General features: G+C 37.2%; 1 protein-coding gene across 1 annotated transcript; it reads left to right on the top strand.

Annotated features, from left to right (window-relative positions):
- Positions 1-870: 870 nt before the first annotated feature.
- LOC124803173 (E3 ubiquitin-protein ligase BRE1A-like) lies at positions 871-27,300 on the top strand. The gene is made up of 3 exons (XM_047264356.1): positions 871-1,826; positions 12,785-12,848; positions 27,085-27,300. The coding sequence occupies exons 1-3, from the start codon at positions 871-873 to the stop codon at positions 27,298-27,300; spliced, it is 1,236 nt and encodes a 411-aa protein (XP_047120312.1).
- The last annotated feature ends 649 nt before the right edge of the window (positions 27,301-27,949 follow it).

The raw sequence follows: 27,949 nt of genomic DNA, 5'->3' as shown, positions 1-27,949 counted from the left end.
AAAATTCAGTAAAAATATTTAACAAAAAATCCACTGCATCAGGAAAGTGTATGCCAAGGCCGAATGATTTAAAGGACTTAATTCTCAACCTAATATTCTTAACCAGTTCATATGAGTTCACGTAAATATTATTTTTTCTTTAAATATACGTAATAATTAAGAAAGTAAAAATTTTTATTAACACACGAAAATAAGAGAGTGGTTCTACAACAAAGTTCGCACGAAAGAAAATTAACTTAAAAACAACAGATAAATTTTATTATTCTTCTTTAACGAAATTTCAAATCAATCCCATTCATTACGACCGATTTCGTTAAATTGGCGCCCAACGTGGGGCACGAATATGCAGTGGCCACTAAATACCCGTGAGATAACTAGGGAATTAATATAGTCGAACTTTGTTGCAGAACATTTAATAATTTTTCTATGTATTGTATGTATTGCATAACCAATATTGTGTGGTAATACCTGTGTATGATTTTTTGCATGAGAACACTATGTACCCAGAGGCAAGCTGAAGAAGAGAGCTCAATATTTCGAAAAATTAATTACCTACCACAATATCAGGGGGCAGCTGCACCCAAGATAGATCACCAAAAGGTAAAGCTACAGTGTAGTTGTCCTGTGGGTAGTAAAGTAGCCTCAGTGCAGTGTTCTCGGATCATTAGTGGTGTGCTTGTTGTTAGTAAATTGTTTTAAAATAACAGGACATTTAGATAGTTAGTCATTGTAGTATATAGTAAGTGTGTATTAGTTAATGTCCATTTCTTGTGTGATTATGTCAGTGAAACCTGAGTGTTAGGATATTTAGTTCAGATTTTATTTCTTTTGTTTACTATGGTTAGATTGCGTAGTCAGAAAGATATCAACATGGATAATGAGCAACAGTCAGTAAGTAGTGATACCGAGTTGGAAAGTGGGACACAAAGTAATGTTAGTGACGTAGTTCAGGAAGTACAATGTGAGAATCTGGGGGCAGAAGGACAAGAAATGTTGCCATTGCCACCCAGTGATTCAGTTGATAGCGGAAATACTGTGCCATCCGCAAGCACTGGACACGGACCAGAGAGTGGTGAGGTGTCAGAAGTGCAATCATTAAGAGATATGTTCGAGCGCATGCTCAATTTCCAAGCTGAATTTGTACGTGTGCAAGCAGAGCGTGATAGAGAACGTGATGCTAAACAAGCAGAACGCGATAGAGAACGTGATGCTGAACAAGCAGAGCGTGACCAGAGATTGGTAGCTGAATTTGCATGTATGCAAGCAGAACGCGATAGAGAACGTGATGCTGAACAAGCAGAGCGTGACCAGAGATTGGTAGCTGAATTTGCCAAACAAGCAGAGCGCGATAGAGAACGTGATGCTAAACAAGCAGAGCGTGACCGACGCCTGCATGAGAGGGACTTGCAGTTGATGCAAACTTTAGAAGTTATGCAAAGTGAGATTGTTAGTTTGAAACAAAAATATGAAACCATACCCAAAACGGTGCAAGAATTAAGCGAAAGAGTAGATAGTGTTCAAGTGGCTAACGCCAATATAGTAGAGGAAATCAGTGTCCTGACTAATAGGGTCGAACAACTAGAAATTGACACAACTCAAGTAATTGAGAACAAAGTGATCGAACAAGTGCACAAAGTAGAAAATGAAGTCATAAAAGAAATAGATCAGAAAGTGCACGCCGCAATTGAGGCCAGAGATGTGGGCTCAAGTGCGGATGTGCAAGATCTAAAAAGGATAGTGCACAAAGACATTCCGCTGTGGCAGCGGAGTGTGGACCGTCGTCTTGCCGAGATGGAGCTTAGCTTGCGGCATGACGAGGCACGGGCGTATGTCACGCCAGCCAGGTCCAACAATGATAGGCATATAAATACTGCAGTAAAAAATTGCGACTGCGAGACAGAACAGGCAACCAATGTAAGCGAAACAAATAAATGTCATTCCAAAGTAGTGATTGAAGAAAGCTTGATTAGGAACCGACAGTTTCAGATCTTTACAACGGAGAAGAAATCTGTTCACCCTGTAGTGTTTATCAAGGGATTTAGAAACATTTTGCCTAGCGTTTGGAGTCATACCCAGAAAATACAGTTCGTTATGTCTTACATACAAGGAGATGCTGCATTATGGGCAACCGAAGCAGCTGACAGTTGTGATACATATGAGCAATTTGAAAAAGCATTCTTGGCCAAATATTGGTCAACATGTATCCAGGAGAGATTACGGAAGGAGGTATATAATCCAGAGCCATATTCTCCACGACTAGGCAATTTGCGAAAATATTTCGAGAAGTACATTAATAAGACCCGTTACTGGGACGAACAGATTTCATCCCGGGATTTGATCAGGCTTTTGAAATCACACTTGCCGATACATGTAAAGGAAAAACTTATACACGTGCCTGAAAATGATATGGAACATTTCTTGTCTGTTCTGGACTCAATTGACCTGATTCAGGAGGACGTTAAGGCAGCCTCTGAACAGGCTAGAAGTAACGGAAATGGTTATAGAAATGGTAGAAATAACACGCCTCCACCAAGTAATGGAAACGTCGGAGGTAATAATAGGAGACAGGAGTATGCACAAAACGGAAATAGAGGTAGAGACCGGAACGGCAATAGTCCGCCGGTGGATAATGACCGGAAAAGGAGGTTCGATGACCGGTATGAGACAGGCCCACCAAGCAATAATAGATGGAAAAATGCCAGGGGGCCGAACAATACTAATACTTATAATGATGCAAACCGAACTTGGCCGCAGAACCAGAGGCCCAGTCCGGACCGGCAAAACAGTGATAGATATGACAATAACCGACCGCCACCACAAAATGCGCCAATTGCGCAACCGTGGCGGCCGACGCAACACAACGTGCACATAGTGGAGGTCAGTGACACAGAGCAGCCACGCCCATCCACTAGCAATAATTCAACAAACTAGATGCAGCCGAGATACGCTCTCCATCGTCGGCTGAGGTTTGGAGTGAGAGCAGCCCGACACAGAACAAAACACCGAAAAAATCTGTATCCTTAGGTATAATGACGGGGTACAGATGGGAGATGAATTAATAACTGAACCATCCACGTGCATAAAGGAGCACAAAGACAAAGTACAAGCGATAATAGAGATCAAAATTAACAATATTGATGTGCAAGCGGTCGTAGATACAGGTGCTACTGTCAGTGTTATGAGTATGGACTTATTCAAAGTACTGGGGAAGGAAAGGCGTATGCTGACTTTTCCCGTGAATAATTGTAAAGTCACTGGAGCCATAAGTGCACAGCGACAAATAATTAAACTCCAAGTGCGGGTAGAGATGTATGTAGGGGATGAAGCCATAGCGTGCTCATTCCTGGTAGTAAAGGGTTTAAAGGTAGCCTGCATTTTGGGGGTAGATTTTTTAAGAGAAAGGGACGCAATAATCGACCTTTCTCGGGGAAAATTAAGCTTGATGAATGCTGGTAGGAGAATAGAATTGTCCATGCTCAGATCTGAAGAGGTACCTGTACCTAATTGTAACGCTATTAACATAAGGTGTAGGAATCAGTGGATACTACATTTAGACAATCATTGTCTAGGTCAGAATCTCTATTATCCTGACGTACAAGATGATCAATTAAAAGCAAATGTGGACGCACTTGTGAACAAAGTATCACAGTCCGAAAATTTGAACTCTATGCAACAGCAGGATTTGGTACAGTTATTATCTAATTATGCAGATGTATTTTCAGAACGACCAGGAATTGTTAAGGGATATCAGTACAATATCGAGGTAAAGCCTCACAAAACTTACTGTCGAGCCTCATACTCCATTCCTTGGTCCAAGAAGGAAATAGTAGCTAAAGAAATAAGAAAACTGATCGAGTGGGGAATAATAGAACCGTCTTTGTTCCCTTATAGTAGTCCTTTGGTGGCGGTAGCAAAAGCAGACGGACAGGTACGGTTAGTACTAGATGCGAGAGACATAAATGAAATTATTGTACCTGTTAGGACTCATCCGGAAAATCTTGATGAGCAAATTCAAAAATTTCATGGAGTGCAATATTTGACATCTATTGATATGAGAAGTTCTTTCTGGCAAATCCTGCTCACACCCGAGTCGAGGAAATATACTGCATTTATATTTGGGGGAAGGAGCTACCAATTTAGGGTACTACCTTTCGGCCTAAATGTAAGTGCAGGAGTTTTTATAACAGCCCTCGACGCGGTTTTAGGTCCGGATTTGCTGCAAAGGGTAACAGTGTATGTAGACGATCTAGTGATTGCCACTGCCACCTGGGAGGAGCACGTAGAACTACTGAGTAAAGTTTTAGAAAGGTTTAAGCAAGCGGGAGTAACAGCGAATCTTGATAAATCCAAATTTGGACGTAATCAGATTAAATTTCTAGGTCACATAATAACACCACAAGGCATCAAGCCTGACAGCAAAAAACTTGATGTAATTCGTGGGTTTCCTAGTCCGAGAACTAAGAAACAGCTCAAAGCATTTATAGGTCTAGCATCTTTTTTAGACGGTTTGTTCCAAACCAATTAATGAATAACGAATCTTTATTGAGCCTGTTGCGTAAAAATGCGCACTGGGTGTGGACAGAAGAATGTCAACGCGCATTTGACGCTATCAAAAATGCCTTGGTGAACGCCAACATACTGCGACACCCAGACATGACAAAAGATTTTTGTATAGCGACAGATTCGTGTTCATACGGTCTGGGCGCGTGTTTATTTCAGTGGGACAGGAGCAACGACCCCACAACAATCAATGTAATCGGATTTGCCAGCCGCACACTAAACAGCTGCGAGAGAGCATATTCTGCTACCGAATTAGAGGCTCTTGCAGTGGTTTGGGCGGTAAAGAAATTTAACTATTACATCTATGGTAAAGAAGTCAAAGTATTCAGTGACCACCAGGCTTTGAGCTATTTAATGACTTGCAAATTATACCATACCCGCCCATTGGTGTACAATGGACCTTTTAGAGTAGTAAGTGTGCCACATGAGTGTAGCTATCTCTTAGCAGATCCCCACTCAGGGAGAGTACGGGGACTGTATCCGCGTAAGGATGTAAAAGCATTCCTACAGTAAAAGACTAATAGTCCTATGTGGACACCATTCTTTTGTAAATAATGAACATTAATGATGTGTGATCTTTAGAGATAATGTACTAGTGTAGAAGTGTTTAGTTATAAGAATATAATTGACTTTCTCATGTGTATGGATATTTGTGTTATGTACTCTTTTAATTTGTGTTATCTAGAACATGCTCTAAATGTTTGCACAGATAATCTGATTAGTGCAATTATTTGTAGTGTTAAGCTGTGACAGAGTTCAATCAAAAAGAACATTTTAGTAATGATTAGTTAGTGTACTACATAATTTTCTATGTGCCCAAATTTGAAATATTTCTTGGCACAATCTTCTCTATTATGTGTATGTATGTATATATGTGTAGCTGTCAGATTGACAGATTCGAACCCAGAATAATATCAATAATATGAGGCCCTGAGAACTTTATTATCTAACCAATGTTATTAGAGAAAATAATGCACCCAGTAGTGACCCGAGGGCACCACGGGAGGCAAACTTGTTGCAAATTTATGTAATGCAAAGTTACGCACAAAGAAGCTTCAATTGAAGCATGTGCAGATTCAAACAGTAAAAAAGAGCTAGCCAGATACAGTCCAAGTCAATTTTTGCCTACAGAGACTACACTGTAGTTACGTAGGACGTTGATAGTAAAGTGTGACATGAGTTCAAAGGAGTTATTGAACAATATGCCTGAATCCGGCTGGAATGCACAAATAAAATCTACTCGAACACGAATATAGATGACTTTTGGGCAAAATAATACCAAATTTTAATATTTTGTTACCATGTACGCAAATATCACACCTTGGTAAAGAGTTACGAATGTGCTATTACAAAAAAAAAAAAAAAAAAAAAATTGCACAGCGGACATTGTAAATAAAAATAAAGGAACTTAAACAAAAGTGCAGTATTGTGCGGCAGAGACAGACAGTGACTGTTAAACCTGCAGCAATACGTCACGGAATAGTTGTGTATAAGTGATAAAAAACTGTATCATCGCCGTGTGTGCAAATGGACAAGGAACTAGCACGACACAAACAGTGAACCGATAACGGACGGTGGATCAAGCTAGTGTCAAACTTTAACTCTTTGTGTGTCAAGGGACGCTAGGAAAGCGCATTGACTACGAAGATACATTTTGTCCTAAGGTGAAAACTTGCGTGTGACTAATGACAAGTCATGACATGGTGAAAAATATTGTATGCCCATAAAACGTGTTACTGTGACAACGAAACATTGTGCAAACCAGACTAGTGAAGGCCTACTGAGTAATAACTGCCACTAACTGTGTGCGTTCTTTCCCACAGCAGGAAAAATGCCTATAAGGATAGTACACTGTTTCTGAACTTGTTGCATGTTTCCTGGAGCACTGCAAGAAAACGTCGCACGGGCGAGCGGATATCCAACGCGCATCCGGCTACATCAGCTATGCAGCGGCCGCAGCAGCCCGTAGCAGACCAGACAGACAGCCACGCCCCTCCGCGCCGTAGCTGTCAACGCCGGGGGCGGTGACCTACACGGAGTCAGCGCCCCGCGCCGAGCGCCGCTCAACAATCACTCCGCACCGCTCACCAAATACAGCATTATTGATTTTTTTTTTATGTTCACATAAACTGAATAACATGTCAATGACTTCATTTCGATAAACATTGAACATTTACTACGTAGGACAAGTGACCTTGTAGTGTATCACACGAATAATAGTATCACACACAAAAAAAAACTTCAGTCGAACTGTATGTGACTGTGATATTGTGTAATTGTGTAACCGTTTGTGACGAACTGAATTTAATTCAAATGAATAACTGCATTTAATTCAAATGACCATGAACCAACTGGGATGGCTGGGCTCCGGCACAGTTTTGCTCAGGTTTCCTGTTTGCCTACGCCCAAATGGGGGAGCCATGAACTTATATAACCCTGGGACTAAATAAAAGAACCATTCCGTAAAATATACAAGTGTAAAGAACGTTACTGGCACCATTGTGTCAAAGTGTAAAAACTCTTTGCCAAATGCTGCCAGGGGGCAATGTAACGTTCCCTGGCAAACTCACGTTATTAAAAAAAAAAAAAAAGAGTTTATTTGTACCATATACGCCGCTCTGGGCAAGTTGTCTATATCGTAATTATTGAACAAAAATATAACTGAATGTGGTGTAAAAGACATTTGTTATTCTCCTTATATTTTTTGTTGTAATATTTGTCTGTATTTAGGATAGGAATTTTTTCTGTATTTATTATGTGATTGTAAAATGTGTCAGTATTTGCGATAGCAGAGATATGTTGCCAGAAGAGAATAATATCGTCAATTTGCAAAGAAATGTTAATAGTCAGCAATACTATTTAAGCACAATGCATTATGTATTCTTTGGTCTTCTCTATTCAGAAGTCATTGCGGTAGGACACTGTGAAAGAGTTTTTTACGAATGGGTAGACTTCTTTTGTCTCTGTCTGGACTTAGCCGCCATTAGACGATGCGTTACGAATTAATGTGAGTTGTATTGTTGTTTGATCTAAATATATTAGAGTTTATCAAAAGTGTGAATTATTTATGTAAATTAGCTTGCCCACGTCATCTATAAAACTTCTTTAAGAATTTTTCAGCATTTTTTAGCGGTGTTGCTGGGCTGTGCCGCGACCAACAATAGCAAACCCGTAAATCGGGAACAGATGCATAAAAATCAATGGCGAATTAAGAAATTGTTCTTCTTTTTCAGTGATCCTGTGGCTGATAAAATTTGAATTAATTATACGTTTGTGCATTCGTAGGCAGATAGCTAATGTTAGTTAACATTGAAATTTAAACAGTTTGGTTCTTTCAAAATATCTTAAATGTGTAATGAAGTAGGTTTGATCAGTGATAAATGTCGGCTTGGCAATAATTAAAACATTTTCTGCTAATAGAGGTAATCTTGTGTTCTATGGCTAGTGCCGGGATAAAATTCAGTAAAAATATTTAACAAAAAATCCACTGCATCAGGAAAGTGTATGCCAAGGCCGAATGATTTAAAGGACTTAATTCTCAACCTAATATTCTTAACCAGTTCATATGAGTTCACGTAAATATTATTTTTTCTTTAAATATACGTAATAATTAAGAAAGTAAAAATTTTTATTAACACACGAAAATAAGAGAGTGGTTCTACAACAAAGTTCGCACGAAAGAAAATTAACTTAAAAACAACAGATAAATTTTATTATTCTTCTTTAACGAAATTTCAAATCAATCCCATTCATTACGACCGATTTCGTTAAAGCACGCACTGGCGCAGGCAAACAATGGCTATTCGCCAAACGCGGTGCTGCAACAGGCAGTAGGCGTGTCGCCTTGCATCTCGACGATTCTAGTCGATGAGAACCTGTTGAAACATAGACAGTTTCCAGTTTTCTCCACAGAACCCAGAAAAACTCATCCAGTCGTATTCGTATGAGCATTTAAAAATGTCTTACCAAGAAACTGGACTGAGGCACAGATGATTAGATATGTAGTAGGCTTCACACAAGGCGACGCATTTTTGTGGGCCACAGACATGGCTGAACAGTGCGTCACCTACGAACAATTTGAACTGGCTTTTTTGGAGAAATATTGGTCTGCTGGGGTCCAAGAAAGACTGCGACGTGAGGTATTCAACCCACAACCGTTCAACCTCAAAAACGGCAGGTTGAGAAAGTATTTCGAAAAGTATTTGAATAAGACGCCCTATTGGAACAATCCAATACCGCACGTAGATGTTCTCAAAATTCTGAAAAACAGACTACCCACGAACTTACGCGAAAAATTGATAACCATACTGGAGAACGCCTCCCCCCATGAACCATGGACCTTGCCGTTGGTGGGGAGGTTTGCATGCCTCAGTGATACAGATAGCCGTACCGTAGGTGCAACCACAATGGAGGGATTTCTGTTGAGAGGCCAGACAAACGCGTGGTTCCTGAAGAGGGGCAGCAGCCTTTTCAGTAGTTGCAAGGGCAACAGTCTGGATGATTGACTGATCTGGCCTTGTAACAATAACCAAAACGGCCTTGCTGTGCTGGTACTGCGAACGGCTGAAAGCAAGGGGAAACTACGGCCGTAATTCTTCCCGAGGGCATGCAGCTTTACTGTATGATTAAATGATGATGGCGTCCTCTTGGGTAAAATATTCCGGAGGTAAAATAGTCCCCCATTCAGATCTCCGGGCAGGGACTACTCAAGAGGACGTCGTTATCAGTAGAAAGAAAACTGGCGTTCTACGGATCGGAGCATGGAATGTCAGATCACTTAATCGGGCAGGTAGGTTAGAAAATTTAAAAAGGGAAATGGATAGGTTAAAGTTAGATATAGTGGGAATTAGTGAAGTTTGGTGGCAGGAGGAACAAGACTTCTGGTCAGGTGACTAAAGGGTTATAAACACAAAATCAAATAGGGGTAATGCAGGAGTAGGTATAATAATGAATAGGAATGCGGGTAAGCTACTCCAAACAGCATAGTGAATCCATTATTGTGGCCAAGATAGATACGAAGCCCACACCTACTACAGTAGTACAAGTTTATATGCCAACTTGCTCTGCAGTTGACGAAGAAATTGAAGAAATGTATGATGACATAAAAGAAATTATTCAGATAGTGAAGGGTGACGAAAATTTAATAGTCATGGGTGACTGGAATTCGGTAGTAGGAAAAGGGAGAGAAGGAAACTTAGTAGGTGAATATGGATTGGGGCTAAGAAATGAAAGAGGAAGCCGCCTGATAGAATTCTACACAGAGCACAACTTAATCATAGCTAACACTTGGTTTAAGAATCATAAAAGAAGGTTGTATACATGGAAGAATCCTGGAGATACTAAAAGGTATCAGATAGATTATATAATGGTAAGACAGAGATTTAGGAACCAGGTTTTAAATTGTAAGACATTTCCAGGGGCAGATGTGAAGTCTGACCACAATCTATTGGTTATGACCTGTAGATTAAAACTGAAGAAACTGCAAAAAGGTGGCAACTTAAGGAGATGGGACCTGGATAAACTGAAAGAACCAGAGGTTGTACAGAGTTTCAGGGAGAGCATAAGGGAACAATTGACAGGAAAAGGGGAAAGAAATACAGTAGAAGAAGAATGGGTAACTCTGAGGAATGAAATAGTGAAGGCAGCAGAGGATCAAGTAGGTAAAAAGACGAGGGCTAGTAGAAATCCTTAGGTAACAGAAGAAATATTGAATTTAATTGCTGAAAGGAGAAAATATAAAAATGCAGTAAATGAAGTAGGCAAAAAGGAATACAAACGTCTCAAAAATGAGATCGACAGGAAGTGCAAAATGGCTAAGCAGGCATGGCTAGAGGACAAATGTAAGGATGTAGAAGCTTATCTCACTAGGGGTAAGATAGATACTGCCTACAGGGAAATTAAAGAGACCTTTGGAGATAAGAGAACCACTTGTATGAACATCAAGAGCTCAGATGGAAACCCAGTTCTAAGCAAAGAAGGGAAAGCAGAAAGGTGGAAGGAGTATATAGAGGGTCTATACAAGGGCGATGTACTTGAGGACAATATTATGAAAATGGAAGAGGATGTAGATGAAGATGAAATGGGAGATACGATACTGCGGGAAGAGTTTGACAGAGCACTGAAAGACCTGAGTCGAAACAAGGCCCTCGGAGTAGACAACATTCCATTGGAACTACTGACGGCCTTGGGAGAACCAGTACTGACAAAACTCTACCATCTGGTGAAAAGATGTATGAGACAGGTGAAATACACTTAGACTTCAAGAAGAATATAGTAATTCCAATCCCAAAGAAAGCAGGTGTTGACAGATGTGATAATTACCGAGCAATCAGTTTAATAAGCCACAGCTGCAAAATACTAACACGAATTCTTTACAGACGAATGGAAAAACTAGTAGAAGCCGACCTCGGGGAAGATCAGTTTGGATTCCGTAGAAATACTGGAACACGTGAGGCAATACTGACCTTACGACTTATCTTAGAAGAAAGATTAAGGAAAGGAAAACCTACGTTTCTAGCATTTGTAGACTCAGAGAAAGCTTTTGACAATGTTGACTGGAATAGTCTCTTTCAAATTCTAAAGGTGGCAGGGGTAAAATACAGGGAGCGAAAGGCTATTTACAATTTGTACAGAAGCCAGATGGCAGTTATAGGAGTCGAGGGGCATGAAAGGGAAGCAGTGGTTGGGTAGGGAGTAAGACAAGGTTTTAGCCTCTAGCCGATGTTATTCAATCTGTATATTGAGCAAGCAGCAAAGGAAACAAAAGAAAAATTCGGAGTAGGTATTAAAATCCGTGGAGAAGAAATAAAAACTTTGAGGTTCGCCGATGACATTGTAATTCTGTCAGAGACAGCAAAGGACTTGGAAGAGCAGTTGAATGGAATGGATAGCGTCTTGAAAGGAGGATATAAGATGAACGTCAACAAAAGCTAAACGAGGATAATGGAATGTAGTCGAATTAAGTCGGGTGATGCTGAGGGAATTAGATTAGGAAATGAGACACTTAAAGTAGTAAAGGAGTTTTGCTATTTGTGGAGCAAAATAACTGATGATGGTCGAAGTAGAGAGGATATAAAATGTAGACTGGCATTGACAAGGAAAGCGTTTCTGAAGAAGAGAAATTTGTTAACATCGAGTATAGATTTAAGTGTCAGGAAGTCATTTCTGAAAGTATTTGTATGGAGTGTAGCGATGTATGCAAGTGAAACATGGACGATAAATAGTTTGGACAAGAAGAGAATAGAAGCTTTCGAAATGTGGTGCTACAGAAGAATGCTGAAGATTAGATGGGTAGATCACGTAACTAATGAGGAAGTATTGAATAGGATTGGGGAGAAGAGAAGTTTGTGGCACAACTTGACTTGACCAGAAGAAGGGATCGGTTGGTAGGACATGTTCTGAGGCATCAAGGGATCACCAATTTAGTATTGGAGGGCAGCGTGGAGGGTAAAAATCGTAGAGGGAGACCAAGAGATGAATACACTAAGCAGATTCAGAAGGATGTAGGTTGCTGTAGGTACTTGGAGATGAAGAAGCTGGCACAGGATAGAGTAGCATGGAGAGCTGCATCAAACCAGTCTCAGGACTGAAGACTACAAGAACAACAACAACCGGAGAACGAACTTGAATACTTTCTTTCCGTGCTTGACTCAATTGATCTAATATACGAAGAAGAGCCGAGCGCAAGTAATCGGAATGAACATTACGGAACCAATCAAAACAACGGTAACGGATATCATTTTAATGGCAGTGGACAAAACTCACAGTTGGCATCCGTATGCGACAAAGCCAAATAATGGAAACTGGAATTACGGAAATCGGAGGAATTCGGCGCCATAGAGACGTGAAGACCGAAGATATAATGCAGATTACGGTCCACGCCACTATGGAAATGATAGAAATCATGTGAACCATTGGTCAGGTCCGCGTTATGAAAGGCCGCACACAAATGAAAATTACAATAGTTACGGTAATAGGTATGACCGACCAAGGAGAAATAGCGACGGCCGGTCGCAAGAAAATGTTGCACGCAGCGGTCCGGAAACTAATTGGCGGCAGAATAACCACTCAGTACACTTTGTAGAGGTAACGGACAGTACTGAAGCAACGCCGTTGTCTCCCCCGGTAAACAACAATCGGTCGCAAGGAGCCCCCACCGGCCAACCGATTTGACAACAGGGGGCGCAAACAAGCACACATTACATCTTAAACAATTATTTTTAAGATATGATCAGGATGCGACCGTAGAAGATGATGTATGTGAAGAAGAGATGAAAGCACTGGACAAGGTAAGTGACCTCGTGCAAGCTGTAATAACAGCAAAGATAGGAACTATAATTACCAACGTAATTTTAGATACAGGCGCATCTACGAATATTATTTCTAACAGTTTATTTAAAGAAGTTTCGAAAGCATTAAAAGTACCAGTGTTGCCAACGGAAAATTGTAAAATCTTGACAGCTGTAGGTAACAAGTCAAAAAGTATTAAGTGGCAGACGCAAATACCTGTTACCACTAGCGATGTCACCATAAACTGTATATTCTTAATCGTTGACAAGTTAATCGTCAGTTGTATTTTAGGTATGGAAGTTTTCCGGCAGTATAAAGTAAACATCGACATAGGCAGTGGACTTTGCTATTTCCGAGTGGGCAGTCGTAGTGTGAAGGTCAATCTTGTAAAGTCAACAATAGAGCGTAATGGCCAATTAGAGAAACAAGCTGAAGTAAAATTAGTTTACCCACAAATGTTATTGATAGATATTCCTTACCCTGAACAATTAGACACGGAAATAATTAACGAACAGGCCGCCCACGAGAAGGTAGAAAAATCCAATTGTCTTTCAAAAACTCAACTAAATAAACTAGCAGATTTTATTTATGAATACCGAGACATTTTTAGAAAACAGCCGACAATAATCAAAAAGTATGAATACAAAATGGAAGTCTAACCACATAAAACGTACTGCCATAAATCATATGCGATACCATGGGCAAAGAAGGAAGCGGTTCGCAAAGAAATAGATAGAATGGTTCTGTGGAAGGTGATAGAACCTTCGCATTTACCATACTGCAGTCCCATCCTATCTGTCAGCAAACCTGATGGGTCAGTCAGATTAGTACTTGATGCGCGGGAAATTAATAAGATCATCGTACCAATACGCACTAGGTCGGAGAACTTAGATGAGCAATTGCTTAAATTTCATGGAGTGAAGTATTTAACATCCGTTGACATGAAGGCTTCGTATTGGCAAATAGCCCTACATAGTGATAGCAGAAAATATACTGCGTTCATTCATGCTGGCAGAAGCTATCAATTCCAAGTACTGCCATTTGGACTCAACGTGAGTGCTGGGGTGTTTATAGAGGCTTTAGACAGAGTATTGGGTCCAGAACTGATTAGCAAAGTGACGTTGTATGTAGACAATCTCTTGATTGCCACGGAGACCTGGCAAGAGCATGTAGAATTGGTACACAAAGTGTTCGAAAAGTTCCGAGAATATGACGTCACAGCAAATTTTAAGAAGTCCGAATTCGGAAGGAATTGAATAAAATTTTTAGGCCACATTTTTTCACCAGGCGGAATTTTACCAGATCCAAAAAAGCTTGATGCCATAAAATATTTCCCCTCACCACAAACCCGTAAACAATTGAAAGCTTTTCTGGGGCTTACATCATTTTTTCGAAAATTCGTGCCCAAACAGTTACTGAATAGTGATTCCCTACTCAACCTTTTAAGGAAAAACCACACATGGTTGTGGACAGAAAAATGTGAGGAAGATTTCGTAAAAATCAAACAGGCGCTCATAAATGCACCCATTTTGAAGCATCCTAACATGAACTATAACTTCTGTTTGAGCACGGACGCATCATGTCAGGGATTAGGCTCTTGTCTGTTCCAATTAGTAAATGATAATGGAGAACAGAAAGTAAACATAATTAGTTTTGCCAGTAGAACGTTAACGGAATGTGAAAGAGCCTGTTCGGCAACTGAACTTGAAGCGTTAGCTGTAGTGTGGGCTTTCCGCAAGTTCCAATACTATCTCTGGGGAAGGCATACACGAGTGTTTTGTGACCATCAAGCATTATCGTTTTTACTCACATGTAAATTGTTGCACAAACGGATTGCACGTTGGTGTTTATTCCTCCAGGAATTTGATTTCGAGATAGTTTATATCAAGGGTGAACAGAATGTAATTGCTGACGCATTATCGCGTTTGCCACAAGGCTTGAGCGAGTTCAATGAATTGATCGAACAGACTTCCGATTTTAGAGTTTTTCTGATGCATGATGGCACATTTCAACCATATTACAGAAAGATATGTAAAGACATGAGCAAACTACAAAAGGAAGACTATAGATGGAGGCAAGTTATACAAAAACTGCAGGCAGATGACAATAGTACACTGAAACAAAATTACACAATGTCAAACGATGTTCTGTTCTACAGGCGCAATCCACGATCCAACACCTGGTGTGTCTGCATCCCGGAAGAATACATGGACAATTTGATAAGACACACACATAGAGTATGGGGACACTATGGGGTATCAAAATGTACAGCGAAAATATCAACGTATTGTTACTTCCCGAATCTCAGACGCAGGATTGAGCAAATTATAAAAAAGAGTACAATATGTCAGAAGGTTAAACATCTTAATAGATCTTGTTTGGACGTATTACACCCTATCATTCCAACTAGACCAAGAGAACTAGTTTCCGTGGACGCAGCAGGACAATATCCACGAGCTAGGGGAGGAGTTAGATATGTGATCCCATTTTATGATGCCTTCACAAAGTACTTAAAAATGTATGCTATAAAAGCAGTACTGTTGGGATCAATAATCAAACGCATGATAGAAGACTACATACCACTAGTGGGAAAACCGAAAATTATATTAACTGATAATGCAACAAACTTCACTAGTAATAAATGGAAAATATTTCTCAAATCTCAAAACATAAAACATATATTGGTATCCAAATTTCAACCCAAATCGAGCCCGATTGAGAGAAATTTTAAAGAATTTAATAGCTTTATAAGAACTTATATACCAAATAAACAGACAAAGTGGGTAGAAGACATAGCCCCATTTCAGCATATTGTAAATAATTTAATTCATACTTCAACAGGCTTTACACCTACAGAGTTAATGTTTCAAGGCGCAGAACTTGGCGAATGGGCTAAACCTTTACCTAAATTAGCCACAAAGGAAATAACACTAGACGAAAAGGTACATCAAGCATTACTACAGATGGAAGAACAAGCAGAAATAAGGAGAAAATAGTTCAACAAAAAGATAAGAAAGATTACAGAATTTAACATTGGACAGGAAGTACTATTACGTACCCACCCAAAATCCTCTAAAATTAAGGCATTAAACAAAAAGTGGCAGATGTTGTATGATGGCCCTTTCATTATAATAGACAAACCTCATCCAGGATGTTATCTGTTAGGTAACACACGAACGGGCAAGGTGAAATGGTTATACCCCCACAAGGATATGAAGGAATTTTTTCATTAAAGGTTATATGTTATTTTAGCAAAATTGAAATTATACAACCTTGGATCACATAGTAAAATTGCTGTCAGTAACCTAAAAAACTGGCGAACACTAAAATCTAAGTCCGGTGTTCATAGTTTAAGTAGTACATTGAAAAAGACGGTCAGTTAGTAAAAAACATACATTAAACTAGAAAACATAACTGAAATTTCAATTAACATCAAAACTAGTAACCAACTGGGGGCATATGCCAGCTTAAAAACGCATATTTAACCACACCTACTGAAACATGTGTTACTGTGGGTCTTAACACTGTAAAATAATCCATACGGTACTTTTGTAGTCTAACTCAGTTATTTAAGAGAGAGGAACAAAGACAAATTAGCGCGAAGGTCAGAGTTTGTTCGCTTGAGACGAGCAACAAACCACACGTCGAAGTTGCAATCCAACGCTCAGCTCATGAGCACGCGATAGCTGCATGTCAAGACGAGGTCATTGGCCGCGCTGTAAGCAGCGAGCCGGGGAGAAATCTTCCCCACTTCCCTGTCCGATCAGCTGAGTGTATACAAAGCGCGAAGGCGCATGCGCGGACGAGTCCAGGCGTCACGTGACCATTACACGATGGTGGCTATGACGAATAATGTTCACCAACAATGCAGAGTTTTCCCTGCGCCTACAGTCCAGTCGTGGTACATAAGCGCATATGTGCGGAACGTTTAAAAGTTTTGAGACCACTCTTACTATGAGACACAGTGATGAAAGCCATTCAAAAACAAGAAAGAAAATGGTACACAAGTCTTGTAAATAGTAGTTTAGAAAATTTAATTATAAGCTGGTACTGCATAATAAAAGTGAACATACAAGTACATACTGGTCATGGATGGTATTGTAATATTATATTATACTGAGTAAAAATCTTAGCTTGTACGGAAGGAGAAAGAAAATAGAACAAAAAATAAATAAATAATGCAGATATATAACAGGAAGAAAGGCTATGTACACGAGAACAACACACAATTACATATAGGGAAAAAGCAGCAAAGAGGAAAGCAAAGAGATAACGCATACATTTGCATTACACAGTAGCTAGCGATTTTCAGAATGAACAACAAGGTAAACGTGTGAATTTTTGTGACTAAGGAAAAGAATGACACAAGCTTTAAAATAGGAAAATAATAAACAGATCCATGCAGCGTGAGTAATGAACTGAATCGCTCTCAAAACAAATACCTAGGATTTATAGAGAGAGAGAAACACATTAACGTTAGGAAACACCTAAAGCACTCAGCAAACAACTTTGTAGAATATATAAGCTATACACGAGGTTACATGTACGAAAGCTAAAGTGTAAAGGAGGAAAATATGGAATGATTGCACATTAATGGACCGTAAGGCAGTTATGTATGTAAGAAGAAGTATTTAATTGTAAGTATTATTAGTATGAGGGGACGATGCTCAGCACATCCTGAATTATTTTGGAATATTGAGGAAATGGTGCAGGGTACCGAAAAAGGGCCCCACCAGCAAAGTGTATATTATAGTGGTAGATATTTTTTGTGTGTATAAACGTATGTATGAATGTGTGAAAGGCGACAGAAGCTCTGTACATGTATGGAACCTAAACAACATAGAAGTGTATAAGGAAAGTTAAACTCTAAGACAACCTCGTATAAACATGTATACCTAACGTCAAGGAATAACTTAATTAAAACCGTAAGACTCTACGAGTTTACGAGAAAATACAAAAAACCTGATACCCAGTGCAACATTAGCGATTCTTCACTCATGTATGAAGAAGGAAGGTATGAATTACTTTACACACTTGAAATATGAAATGATAAATCATGTCAAAATTATATCTTTCATACATATAACGATTTACAGTCACAAAGAATGAAAATGATATTGCCGCTGTACGAGAAACAGGTAAGTAGTGTGATGGACGACCTGTAAGCAAAGGAATCGTCTATAAAATAAACTATGAAAAAAAACGTCATACAGAATTTCATGCTGCACTGAAGCTATGAAAGTCGGATTATTCGTGTACATGGATTTTCATGACAACCGATGTATTAAAATGTCTGTATTTTTTCTCCCATAATAACACAAGACGCCTATAAGCGCATTTTAATTGAAGATGATACACGCACACAAGGGCTATTATGAAACACTGTACATAGCGATAGTAGTTACACCCTGAACTTCAAAATTTTATGTTTATATGTCCATGTTAATGTAGGAAGTTTTATTAAGGTTAATGATTTACAAGCACACCAGAATGTGCTTACGCCCAAAACACTGTACATATTAGGGTTATGCTGCATATAAATAATTATTTCGTGCATTTTCAGATTTTATACGTAAAAACTGTAGCATACACGTAGTCGTTGCCACTACCCTAAGTAGAAGTTAGAAAATTCCCTTCCCAAGCTTCAGAGGAGCGGCTGCAGGTGTATTCTCTACATGCTGATGCATGTCGTTGCGTATGAAGAATACGTAACGGAGGTAAACCTTAACTTATACTCGAGTTCAAGAAGGAAAACAAAGGACTTGTTCCTTCTAACAGATTAATGGAAAAAGGTGTGTGTGTCAGTAAAATCCAAGACGAAGAAGCCACTATGAGTGGTCAAAAATTTTTTCAATTTTATTCGATAGTTTTTTCCTGTAGTTAATGCAAACAATGTATTGTATGTGTTATATGTTATTCCATTGTACGCGATGTACGTTGTATTTCATGCCAAGTCCCGTGACTTACAAATGTGTGAATACTTATGTACATTCACCAGAAGTATTGAGGGAAATGAATCTCTGTACAATAGGTAAAAGGGGTTAATGTGAAAAGTGTAGTGAAAAAGAAAGTTTCGATCGCAATACTCCCAGTTAAAGTGGTGTGTGTAAAAATTAAAATTGTGCAAAGTAGTGCTACGTTGCAAGTGTCAGCGAGCCTAAACAAGTGACATCGAAAATTGAAGCTTGTATCGTCAAACGACCCATGGCGTCACAATAGGAAAGGACAATGCCAAACAAATTTGACATGGTACGCTTCTTACCTGGAGCTGCATCGACGGGATCGTTCTCCGCCTCGCACATAGTGTGGTGTGTTCTTTGGGGCACATATTCCAACGTACCTCGTCGAATCCAGTCTAAGTACTGGAAGGAACTACAAAAAGCACACGCATACTGAGGTTCGGAAGTCTCGACGGTACCCGCACGTCGGTGTATATTCAGTGCACTGGCGCGCACATTCAACCAACGTCGCCCGCTAACGGACGACCAAACAATTAGGCGCTCGTATTACCCGCCCATATTCAACACTGGGGCTAGCGAACATAGCTCGTCGCCCCAGAATAAATACAGAAAGCAATACAAGCACTTAATTTTCACCCCTGATGAGGAAGGAAACATTTGTAAATAACGTTGTATTCACTGTATATTTTATTGTACAATCTTTACTACATGATGTCGTTTTCTCAGTATCGACCAAAACTTTGTATATTAGGATTAAGGGTTGTAAATATTAGCATAAGTATACCAAAAAACTGACACAAACTCAGTAATACCAAATAATTCACAGTGCCATGAAAATGAGACAATAAAAATGAAGTTTGTAAATAAAAGACACCCAAACCTATCAATTGCAAGGTCGACTACTGTATCCTGTCAACCAAATAAAATTTTCTAGTGACAGTATACAGTATGGGGGCAGTTGTAATGACACATTCCGACGCAGAGACATACAATACCTTAAAGGCTGCGCCTAAGATTAAATTGAGAGGCATGTAGATTATAATCTTTGTAATGTTCACATTGGATTCTCTTTTGTTTCATACTCCAAGAAGGAGCTAAGAGACATTTTCGATTGTTGCCTCATGGAGGATGGACATTATTTTTGGTGTGTGCAGAAAGGTAGCCATATTGTTAGTAATTATGGTTTGTGCAACGAGCGGAGCAAGTCTTATTGTCTGGTGAATAAAAAATAGTGAGAAGTATCGAAGTGTTACGAAAATTATTTAAAGCAATGTAACATTGTATTCCTTGGTTTCCACCGTCTTCGTGAAGTGAACCGATGTCGACTTAGGAAGATACACACGGTCAACAAAGAGAAGAACATCAATGGCGACTAATGTATTAATATTGTGGCAGAAGGACTAATTCTACATCTAAGGTGAGAACTCTGATTAAATCAACAATGACGTAGAATTCAAAATGTAATTAATTGGAATGGTAAATTATATTACAGGCATATTTCACGCAGCACTGTATTTGTCCGCATTCAAGCTGGTCAATACAATCCGTAAAAAAGCCTTTCAAAAATTCTAAAGTTACAGTTCCATATCCATAATTTTTCCTCATTTCAAAAAAAAAACCAATAAATTTGCATGTTTTTTATTTATTTTGCCACACCACCTTCACCAATCATGCTGTTCTGCCTCCTCTCCATTTGCAAAGATAAACAATGGCACAGCTACTGCCATTTAGTTGTTGCTATCGATACATTTAATTAAAGTTCCCTTGGCTATTACCCAGCAATTTACAACATATTCATTATTATTACAATAAAATATATACAGTAAGAAATTAATACACTATTCCATCGATAATGTATTAAATGTACTTACTGTAATAAAATTTAAGATTCAGACTCAGAAGTACAGTACAAGTTGTCAGAGGATATTAAGTGACGAAAAATTTCGGATGGTGCAGCAGATGTTTTATCTGCATTTTCGGTGTTACAGGCAGATGCTTTAAAATTAGTAAAAATTTAAAAATGATTAATATTATATTTTTTCATAAGCTCGTGAAAATCTTTACTATAGAATTCTTTACCATTATCTGTTGTAAATATGTTGTAGTTCTCTCTTTAAATATGTTTTACAAAATATCAGCTGCATTTTTACGTGTTTTATTTGCAGTTGGAATAGCCTAAGCAAATTTCGAAAAAACATCACCTACAATAATAAATATTTACATCCATTATTTATTTTTGAATTCCTTTGAATTTACAATAATCCATTTCTGCTAGATCAGCTTGAAAAAATGTTACATTCCTTCTTTTACAATTTTTCTCTTCAGTTTATGTAGTTCGTTAATAATTTCCACAAATATTCAAATCATCACCTACAAAAATTTTTAACAAATTTACTCTTTTTAGTTTTATATACTGTACGAATTCCTTCAATTCTTTGTCTTCTATTTTTTGTTGTGACTTTGTAAGGATTATGTGCTTCAGTAAATGGTTCACTGAATTTTTTTCGATATAAAATTTGCAGTTCATCAACATTATATCTTTGTTTCCCTATTTTAAGATCAGTAGGTGCCTGGTCATCTTTTACCTTTGCTCCAAATCAAATGATTCTCTTGATTTTCATATCATACATAAATATGTATTTTAATAGGTCATAACCAGAAACTAAATCAAAATACAGTTTATGTTTGTCACACATTTTAGCTTGAAGATTACTTAACTGGTTTAAGTTTGGTGCTAAATCTGACTTTCAGAAATTATCTGTGAAAGCCTTTTCTACTTCCTTTTCTGTAAAGTAATTTGTTACAGTCTTATAGTTACGCCTATGAAACTCAACAATTTTTCATTAAGATGTGTTGTAGTGGTGTAGTTATTAAATTGTATTAGAATACTTCTATATTCCTTTTCAAAGCATTGTTTAATAACTGCATCATAACCATTAGTTGTATCTCCTATATCTACTAATCTACCTTTAAAAGCAATGTAACCTTTAGTTGCCTTAAAAATCTTACTCAAATATTTTTGAAATTGTTTAGTTAAATTGTCTATTTTTGGATCAATGTTACCTAATTCATTATTTTCAGTTTCCATTTTTGTTCAAAAATGTTCTTATTCTTCCGATTTTATTTTGAATTTTGGATTTAGATTGTCAATGCTTTGTTTCTTTTATCTTATTTCCAAAAATGTCCATTTACTATATTCATAATTTCATTAAATTTATAAATATATTTAAAACAAATTTACACAGCCGCAAATTAAAATGTTTTAATTTTGTATTCATTGTCTATTGTGTTACACTTCACTTGAAGCAAGATACTTAGCCACTTCTTTAGGAGCGTATCCTCCAAATGAATTAAATACAATTTTCATCTTTACCCTAATAATAACTAACCAATGTCAACCAACACAATCAAATGTATCTAAATTATCTATTCCTGATTCATATTCCTAGGATGATTAAGTAATCTCTAAAGCACCACTAAAGTATTTGATTTTTACTTGTTAAGCAGGTTTTTCTATATCAAAATTGCTTAATGCATTAGGATACATATGAATTATTTTTTGCAATTCCTTATAGCAGCATCAGCTTTCTTCTCCATTCCTAAATTATGTCTTTTTTGGTCTCTAATTCCTTGTCTTTTTGGTTTTTTTTAGTTTAGTACTGTGTTTGCTACTGTACTGACAGCTGCACTGGCAGCAGTTGAATATGCTAATGCTGCCAAAAGCAATGGAAGGAATCCTCCTTTGTGTTTTGCTAGTCCAGAGCTATTTTCTTTTTTGTTGTGCATTTGATAATTCTTTCACGACTGGTATAATAATATTATGAATAAATTTACAGCTCTTTTTTATCTCTCTGTTTTTTGTGCATCGACTAAAAAATTATCAGTACAATGTAACTGACCATTAATGAGATTAATTTTAATTGATTTTGGTTTAGTTTTGGCACTAGGTAGGAAAAAATAATCAATGCTGTAGTTATTCATCTACATAGATAAAACTTTTCCTGAGGAGTAGTCAACCATTATCATCAACATCTAAACTGATACCTAATTTTCTCTTTTCATAAATTGTCCCTCTAACAGCCATTGCTGGTAATTTTTCTCCAATTGAAGGATCAGAAGTATTCTTTCTCTCTTTTGCAGCTTACTAAAGTTCTTTATTGGCTTGATGTCTTGATTCTAAATGCTTATGTTCCCTGTAGGCTATATCATGCCGTTTACAAGGTAATCTTTGTTGAAGTATAGCAGAAGTTCTACATTATGCACAGCCGTGTAGATGCATCTCTGTCATTGATAAATAATTTAAAGCCCTGTTTACCAATCCTTTCCCATACTTTTCACTTTTCCAAAACGTGTGTGGCAAGTAATTTTTAAATCTAATCAAATATGAAATTTCTTCTCGATTGTTGATAATAAAATAACCAAACTTATTTGATACAGTTTGTATTATTCTGACTTTCACATTATGATAATTATTATTTCAAGTTAATTCTTCTCCATTAATAACTGCTAATCTATCGACTGGTTTTTCTTAATTAAGCCTTCACCTAGTTTCTCATCTCTTTCTGAATGATCTCTTTTTTTATTGTGATCATCTTATTTTTGGGAAGTGGTAATCAACAATTTCTTTTGTCAATTCATTACACTTAGTACCTTTACTTTATTTTATTTTATTTGGATTCTTTTCAGAATATAGTATGGTGTAAAATATCTGAATAATTTGATACATTAACTCCATCAATTTTTTAACAAATATTGTATATAGAAATGTATTTTTTAGTTAACAGATTCATTGGTCCTGCTGTACTCTTTTGTGTCTTATCATCAACTGTTAATTTACCTCCATAAAATTTTACTGTTAATTAACCAATGTATTTAAAGTTACTGACAAGTCGTAATCCAGTCATGAGCGCTAAGTCCGCGGCTGGCGCGCTGCCAAGCTGACGTACCGCCGCTTTATCGGCGGGGTCAAAGGTCAAGCGCTGAGAGCGCTGACGTAACATGCTGTTGCATACTCTATGGTCGACAGATTCTAGATGTACCCTTGTCCGTTTTTAAGCTACGCTACAGCACACTTTATTTGTGAAAATACATTGTACAATCTCCTACAAATTTAACATATTCACAGGTACCTTTACCTTTGATCCAAATAAATACAGTTTCATTAACAGATATCTTACGTCTACTACGTGTATACAAGGAAAAGGGTGAAGGTGACATATATGATGATTTGCCAAAGTCTTTATTTGCATTTTCAGTCACATGATACGTTCGGTAGGCTATGACGTCACGATCGAAGAAGCTCTCCAGCCCTGATACATTTGGTACGCCTGTACCTCCTCGTACAATTGCAACTGTTAACCAGCCATTACCATGCGAGAATGTATCATTCAGATCAATACTAAAGTTTAATCTGCATCCACAGAATACGGCGTGTCCATCTAGTAGAGCGTGTGCGGCGACAGATTTTATTGTATTCTTTTTCTTGTCAGCAGCCGAAGTTGTCATTTCAACGTCTTCAATTGTTTTATATATTGTCTGTGTTTAATGTACTTTAATATTCTTTTGCTGTTATTTATTTTCCTATCATCACCCTCCTTAATTTTTTGACAGCACCCACAGCTTGAGCAATCTTTTTCCTAGATTTAACCTCTTCATCATATTTTGTTAATCAATCCTGTACTTTTTATTCACTTAGCATATAGTCACATCAAGAGCAATCATATAGTTTAATATAGGGTATATTTCAACATTCTTCTTGATGATGATCATGATGATGATGAGCATAAGGAAAATGTGTTTTTCAATTTCTCTACTTCCTTCTATAGCTTTCAGCACATTGTTGCCTAATCCTTCAATTCTTTCTTTAACTTTTTGGATTGCATCAATAACAGGTTGATTTTTTCACATTATGTCCTCAGATGTTTTTTCCAGAATTTGAAATTTTTCAAATTCTTCAATTTTCTTTTCTATTTCGTTCAGCTTCTTTAGCAATCAGTGTGTAGTATATCGAGACCATTTAATAAGGGTAAAAAATAGTATTGAAACTTATTTTTTCTGTATGGATTTATAGAAGTTAATGAGAAAATGCATTCTGCTTTTGCACATATCAAAAAATAGCCATCACAAGTATCTGGTATAAAGTAACTTTCATATTTTTCCACATAATCAAGAACTTCTTTAAATTTAATAATATATTCAAATAAAACAATATCATCACGGTCTAAATTATATGCAATATCATCTTTTAAAGAACTAATTTAATAAGGAAATCTTTTATACAATATCTGTATTCCATTAGGTTTCCTAGTCATAACTATTGTTAAAAATCGTTATGTGTTTAAAACATTAGACTATCCTTTACTAATTGTTTGGTATTTTTGAATATGTTTGATCTAAATAAAAATCATCTATTCCTTTATGTCTTCCTCTAGTAAAATATCCTCATCGAACACTACAGTTGAATTATCTTGGCATTGATCTAGTGGTATAATTTCAATGTTGTTCTCAATTATAATTTTTCACATCATCTTTTTTACACATCTGCATAAATTCTTGATATTTCGTTTGATCTTATTCTAATTAACCATCCTGGAGCTAGAATATAATGGTTAATCATGAATGTTGTTTTGTCACAACCACTCAGTGGTATAATAGCACATTGAACAGAGTTACATAAAACTTATCATGTTAATATTTCCCCTGGAATTCTAATTTTTGGTTTCCAAATTGCTTTTATTTAAGTAAATAAAATCTTGTTAATATTAACTGAGTCACCAGTTTCAGTTGAGTGGTAAGTAATCTCTTCTCAAAGAAGATTGACTCTACCTATAAGGGAATGTTTTAATAATGCTGCACTAGTTGGTTTGCATACATTTGTAACTCCAAATAATACACAAAAATAATATTTATATTATGATGGAGAAACGATATAAATTCCTGTTGGCTAATATAGTTTGAAAAACTTTGAAAAATTTATTCATCCAAAAAAAAATGCAGGTATTCATTAACCCTTTAACTGCTCTGGTTGTGTTAACAAGCGGGCCTTTGTATCTATGTCTGTATGCTACGAACCAGGTAGAAGGACTTGTGGCACGATTAAACACTTTCAGAACACGCAGGTACAACTGCATGTTAACACGTCCAGAGCAGTTAAAGGGTTAAGAAGATGGAATTTTCAATATAATTATTGAGTGATGTTAAATAAGATATGGATATAAAAGATAGTACAGGAATTGTGCTTGGATTTAGTAACCAAGTTATTGAAGCTGACAAAAAACTATTGTCAATGATGTTACTTAATTTTTCCATTTGCATTAATCAATATAAATCTAAATCTAGCTGATGGAATATTTGTGAAGCATACTGATCATTCTCATTGAGAAACTAAGATTATTGCTTTAGTCAAGCTTAATGCCGAATTTGGTGGATCAATAATTCATGAACCACATATCCTGTTAATATTGGCATTTTTGATACTATACAGGAATTAGAAATAACTGTAATGATAATTTGTGTTACTGTAACAGTTAACTTAGAAATGGATTAATACATTTTTATCCTTAACAAATAATGAACAAAATATAGAGGTATCTGTTACTCATTCCCTGTGAATGAGAAATCAAAAAATAATCTAAATATTCCTAATAAGGATACAGATATTACCATACATAGAAGAAATAGATGGCTTCATCCTCATTGTTCTCAGTTGTACATAAGCTTCAGTATTATTGGAGCTGATGGTATTGATTATACATCTCATGATGGAAAATCTAATAAAAAATTAATTGATAATTATATGGCAAAGCTATTTGATTTTATAACCACAAAGAAGGAAAATAATGTTATATAAGGAGGTTGTTTGTGTTGTTGCTGTGGATGATCATTTCTTGAAATATTTGTCAGGATTTGTAAGCAGTTGGTCCCTGAGGTACAGAATACGCAAACACCGAGAAGTAAGCTTAAACAGTTTATTAACAAAAGACTGATTATAAAACACCCATGCTACACGCACCCATCATCACTGTGTCTGACATCCTAACACTGGCTAGTTACGGTCGTATTGAAAGGCTCAATGGTGAATTAAGAAAAGAGACATATTCGCGCCCGAGGCCGCACTAGTTACACGGTGGGCTGCATACGGCAGCCAGTGGGTTACTCCCCTGTGGCGTGCTGCGGCCGGACGTACATCTCCTGACCAAGCAAACTGTTAGCATTCCAAGATAAGTCGGCTGGACAGCGCAGGTTATGTACTGTACGGCTATGTGCAAACCTGTAGACCCTTACTTCACTCTTCTCAGAGAAAAGAGCAACCATACGTGGCTCAAAACGACCTCCTGGGCGTTATGAACTTATTTCGCCATTAATGGCATCAGAAGGCATTGCAACATGTATTTCATTTGCAGACACAGTAACATTCGGTACAGAGAAGCATGCCTACAAGATGACAATTTCATACATGACAAATGGTGTTGACAAAAGACAAATTATTTAAAGCAACAAAAACACAACACTGACAGTCAAATATGGATTAACATTACTGGATGAATCGAAGGACTTAATTCTATTTGCTGCTTCAATGAAGTTTAACTCATTATTGGAAGAAATTACATTTTCATGAATATTCTTCATTAAATCATTGTGTTCAAAAAACTTGCTAAGGAATGCGTTCATTATGTTAATATGTATGGATCATTGTAATAAACAGATAACATTCTCTTTAATGGCAAATGTCCAGTTGCATCAAACGTAGTTGGCAATGCACTAGCCATATCAATTAGTTCATATGGTAAATCACAATGTGTGGCACTCAAGATGAATCCATTACTATTCAATCTGAGTGTAAAGGGTAGCTCAGGTGTATCATAATTTCTACATGTAAATGTGACATCAAGGGTAGAGTTAAATGAGAAAATTGTAGCTTCAGAACACGGTTTAAGAAATAGATGATTAAGATGCATTAAAATTCTAGGGCAATCATCTCTTGGGGGATGATTCATGAACAATTCTTTCTCATAGCTGTACCCTCTGCTATCTAAGAATACTGCCAATTTAGTGTAAATTAACTTATGACTACGTTTACACATATGAAAATCGTTTTCATTTAGGGATGCAAATATATTCGATCCTTGCTGATGAGTAGA

Source organism: Schistocerca piceifrons, chromosome 6 (genome assembly GCF_021461385.2).
Source record: "Schistocerca piceifrons isolate TAMUIC-IGC-003096 chromosome 6, iqSchPice1.1, whole genome shotgun sequence".
Lineage (NCBI taxonomy): Eukaryota > Metazoa > Arthropoda > Insecta > Orthoptera > Acrididae > Schistocerca > Schistocerca piceifrons.
Note: the sequence above shows the minus strand (reverse complement) of the source record. Positions and strands in the feature narration are given on the sequence as shown.

Excerpts from the sequence above, each read along its gene's own strand:
- LOC124803173 (XM_047264356.1), top strand. The coding sequence starts at position 871 with ATGGATAATGAGCAACAGTCAGTAAGTAGTGATACCGAGTTGGAAAGT. Across the intron at positions 1,827-12,784 it reads CGGCATGACGAGGCACGGGC|ATATGATCAGGATGCGACCG; the intron begins GTATGTCACGCC and ends ATTATTTTTAAG. Across the intron at positions 12,849-27,084 it reads AGATGAAAGCACTGGACAAG|ACCCTTACTTCACTCTTCTC; the intron begins GTAAGTGACCTC and ends GCAAACCTGTAG.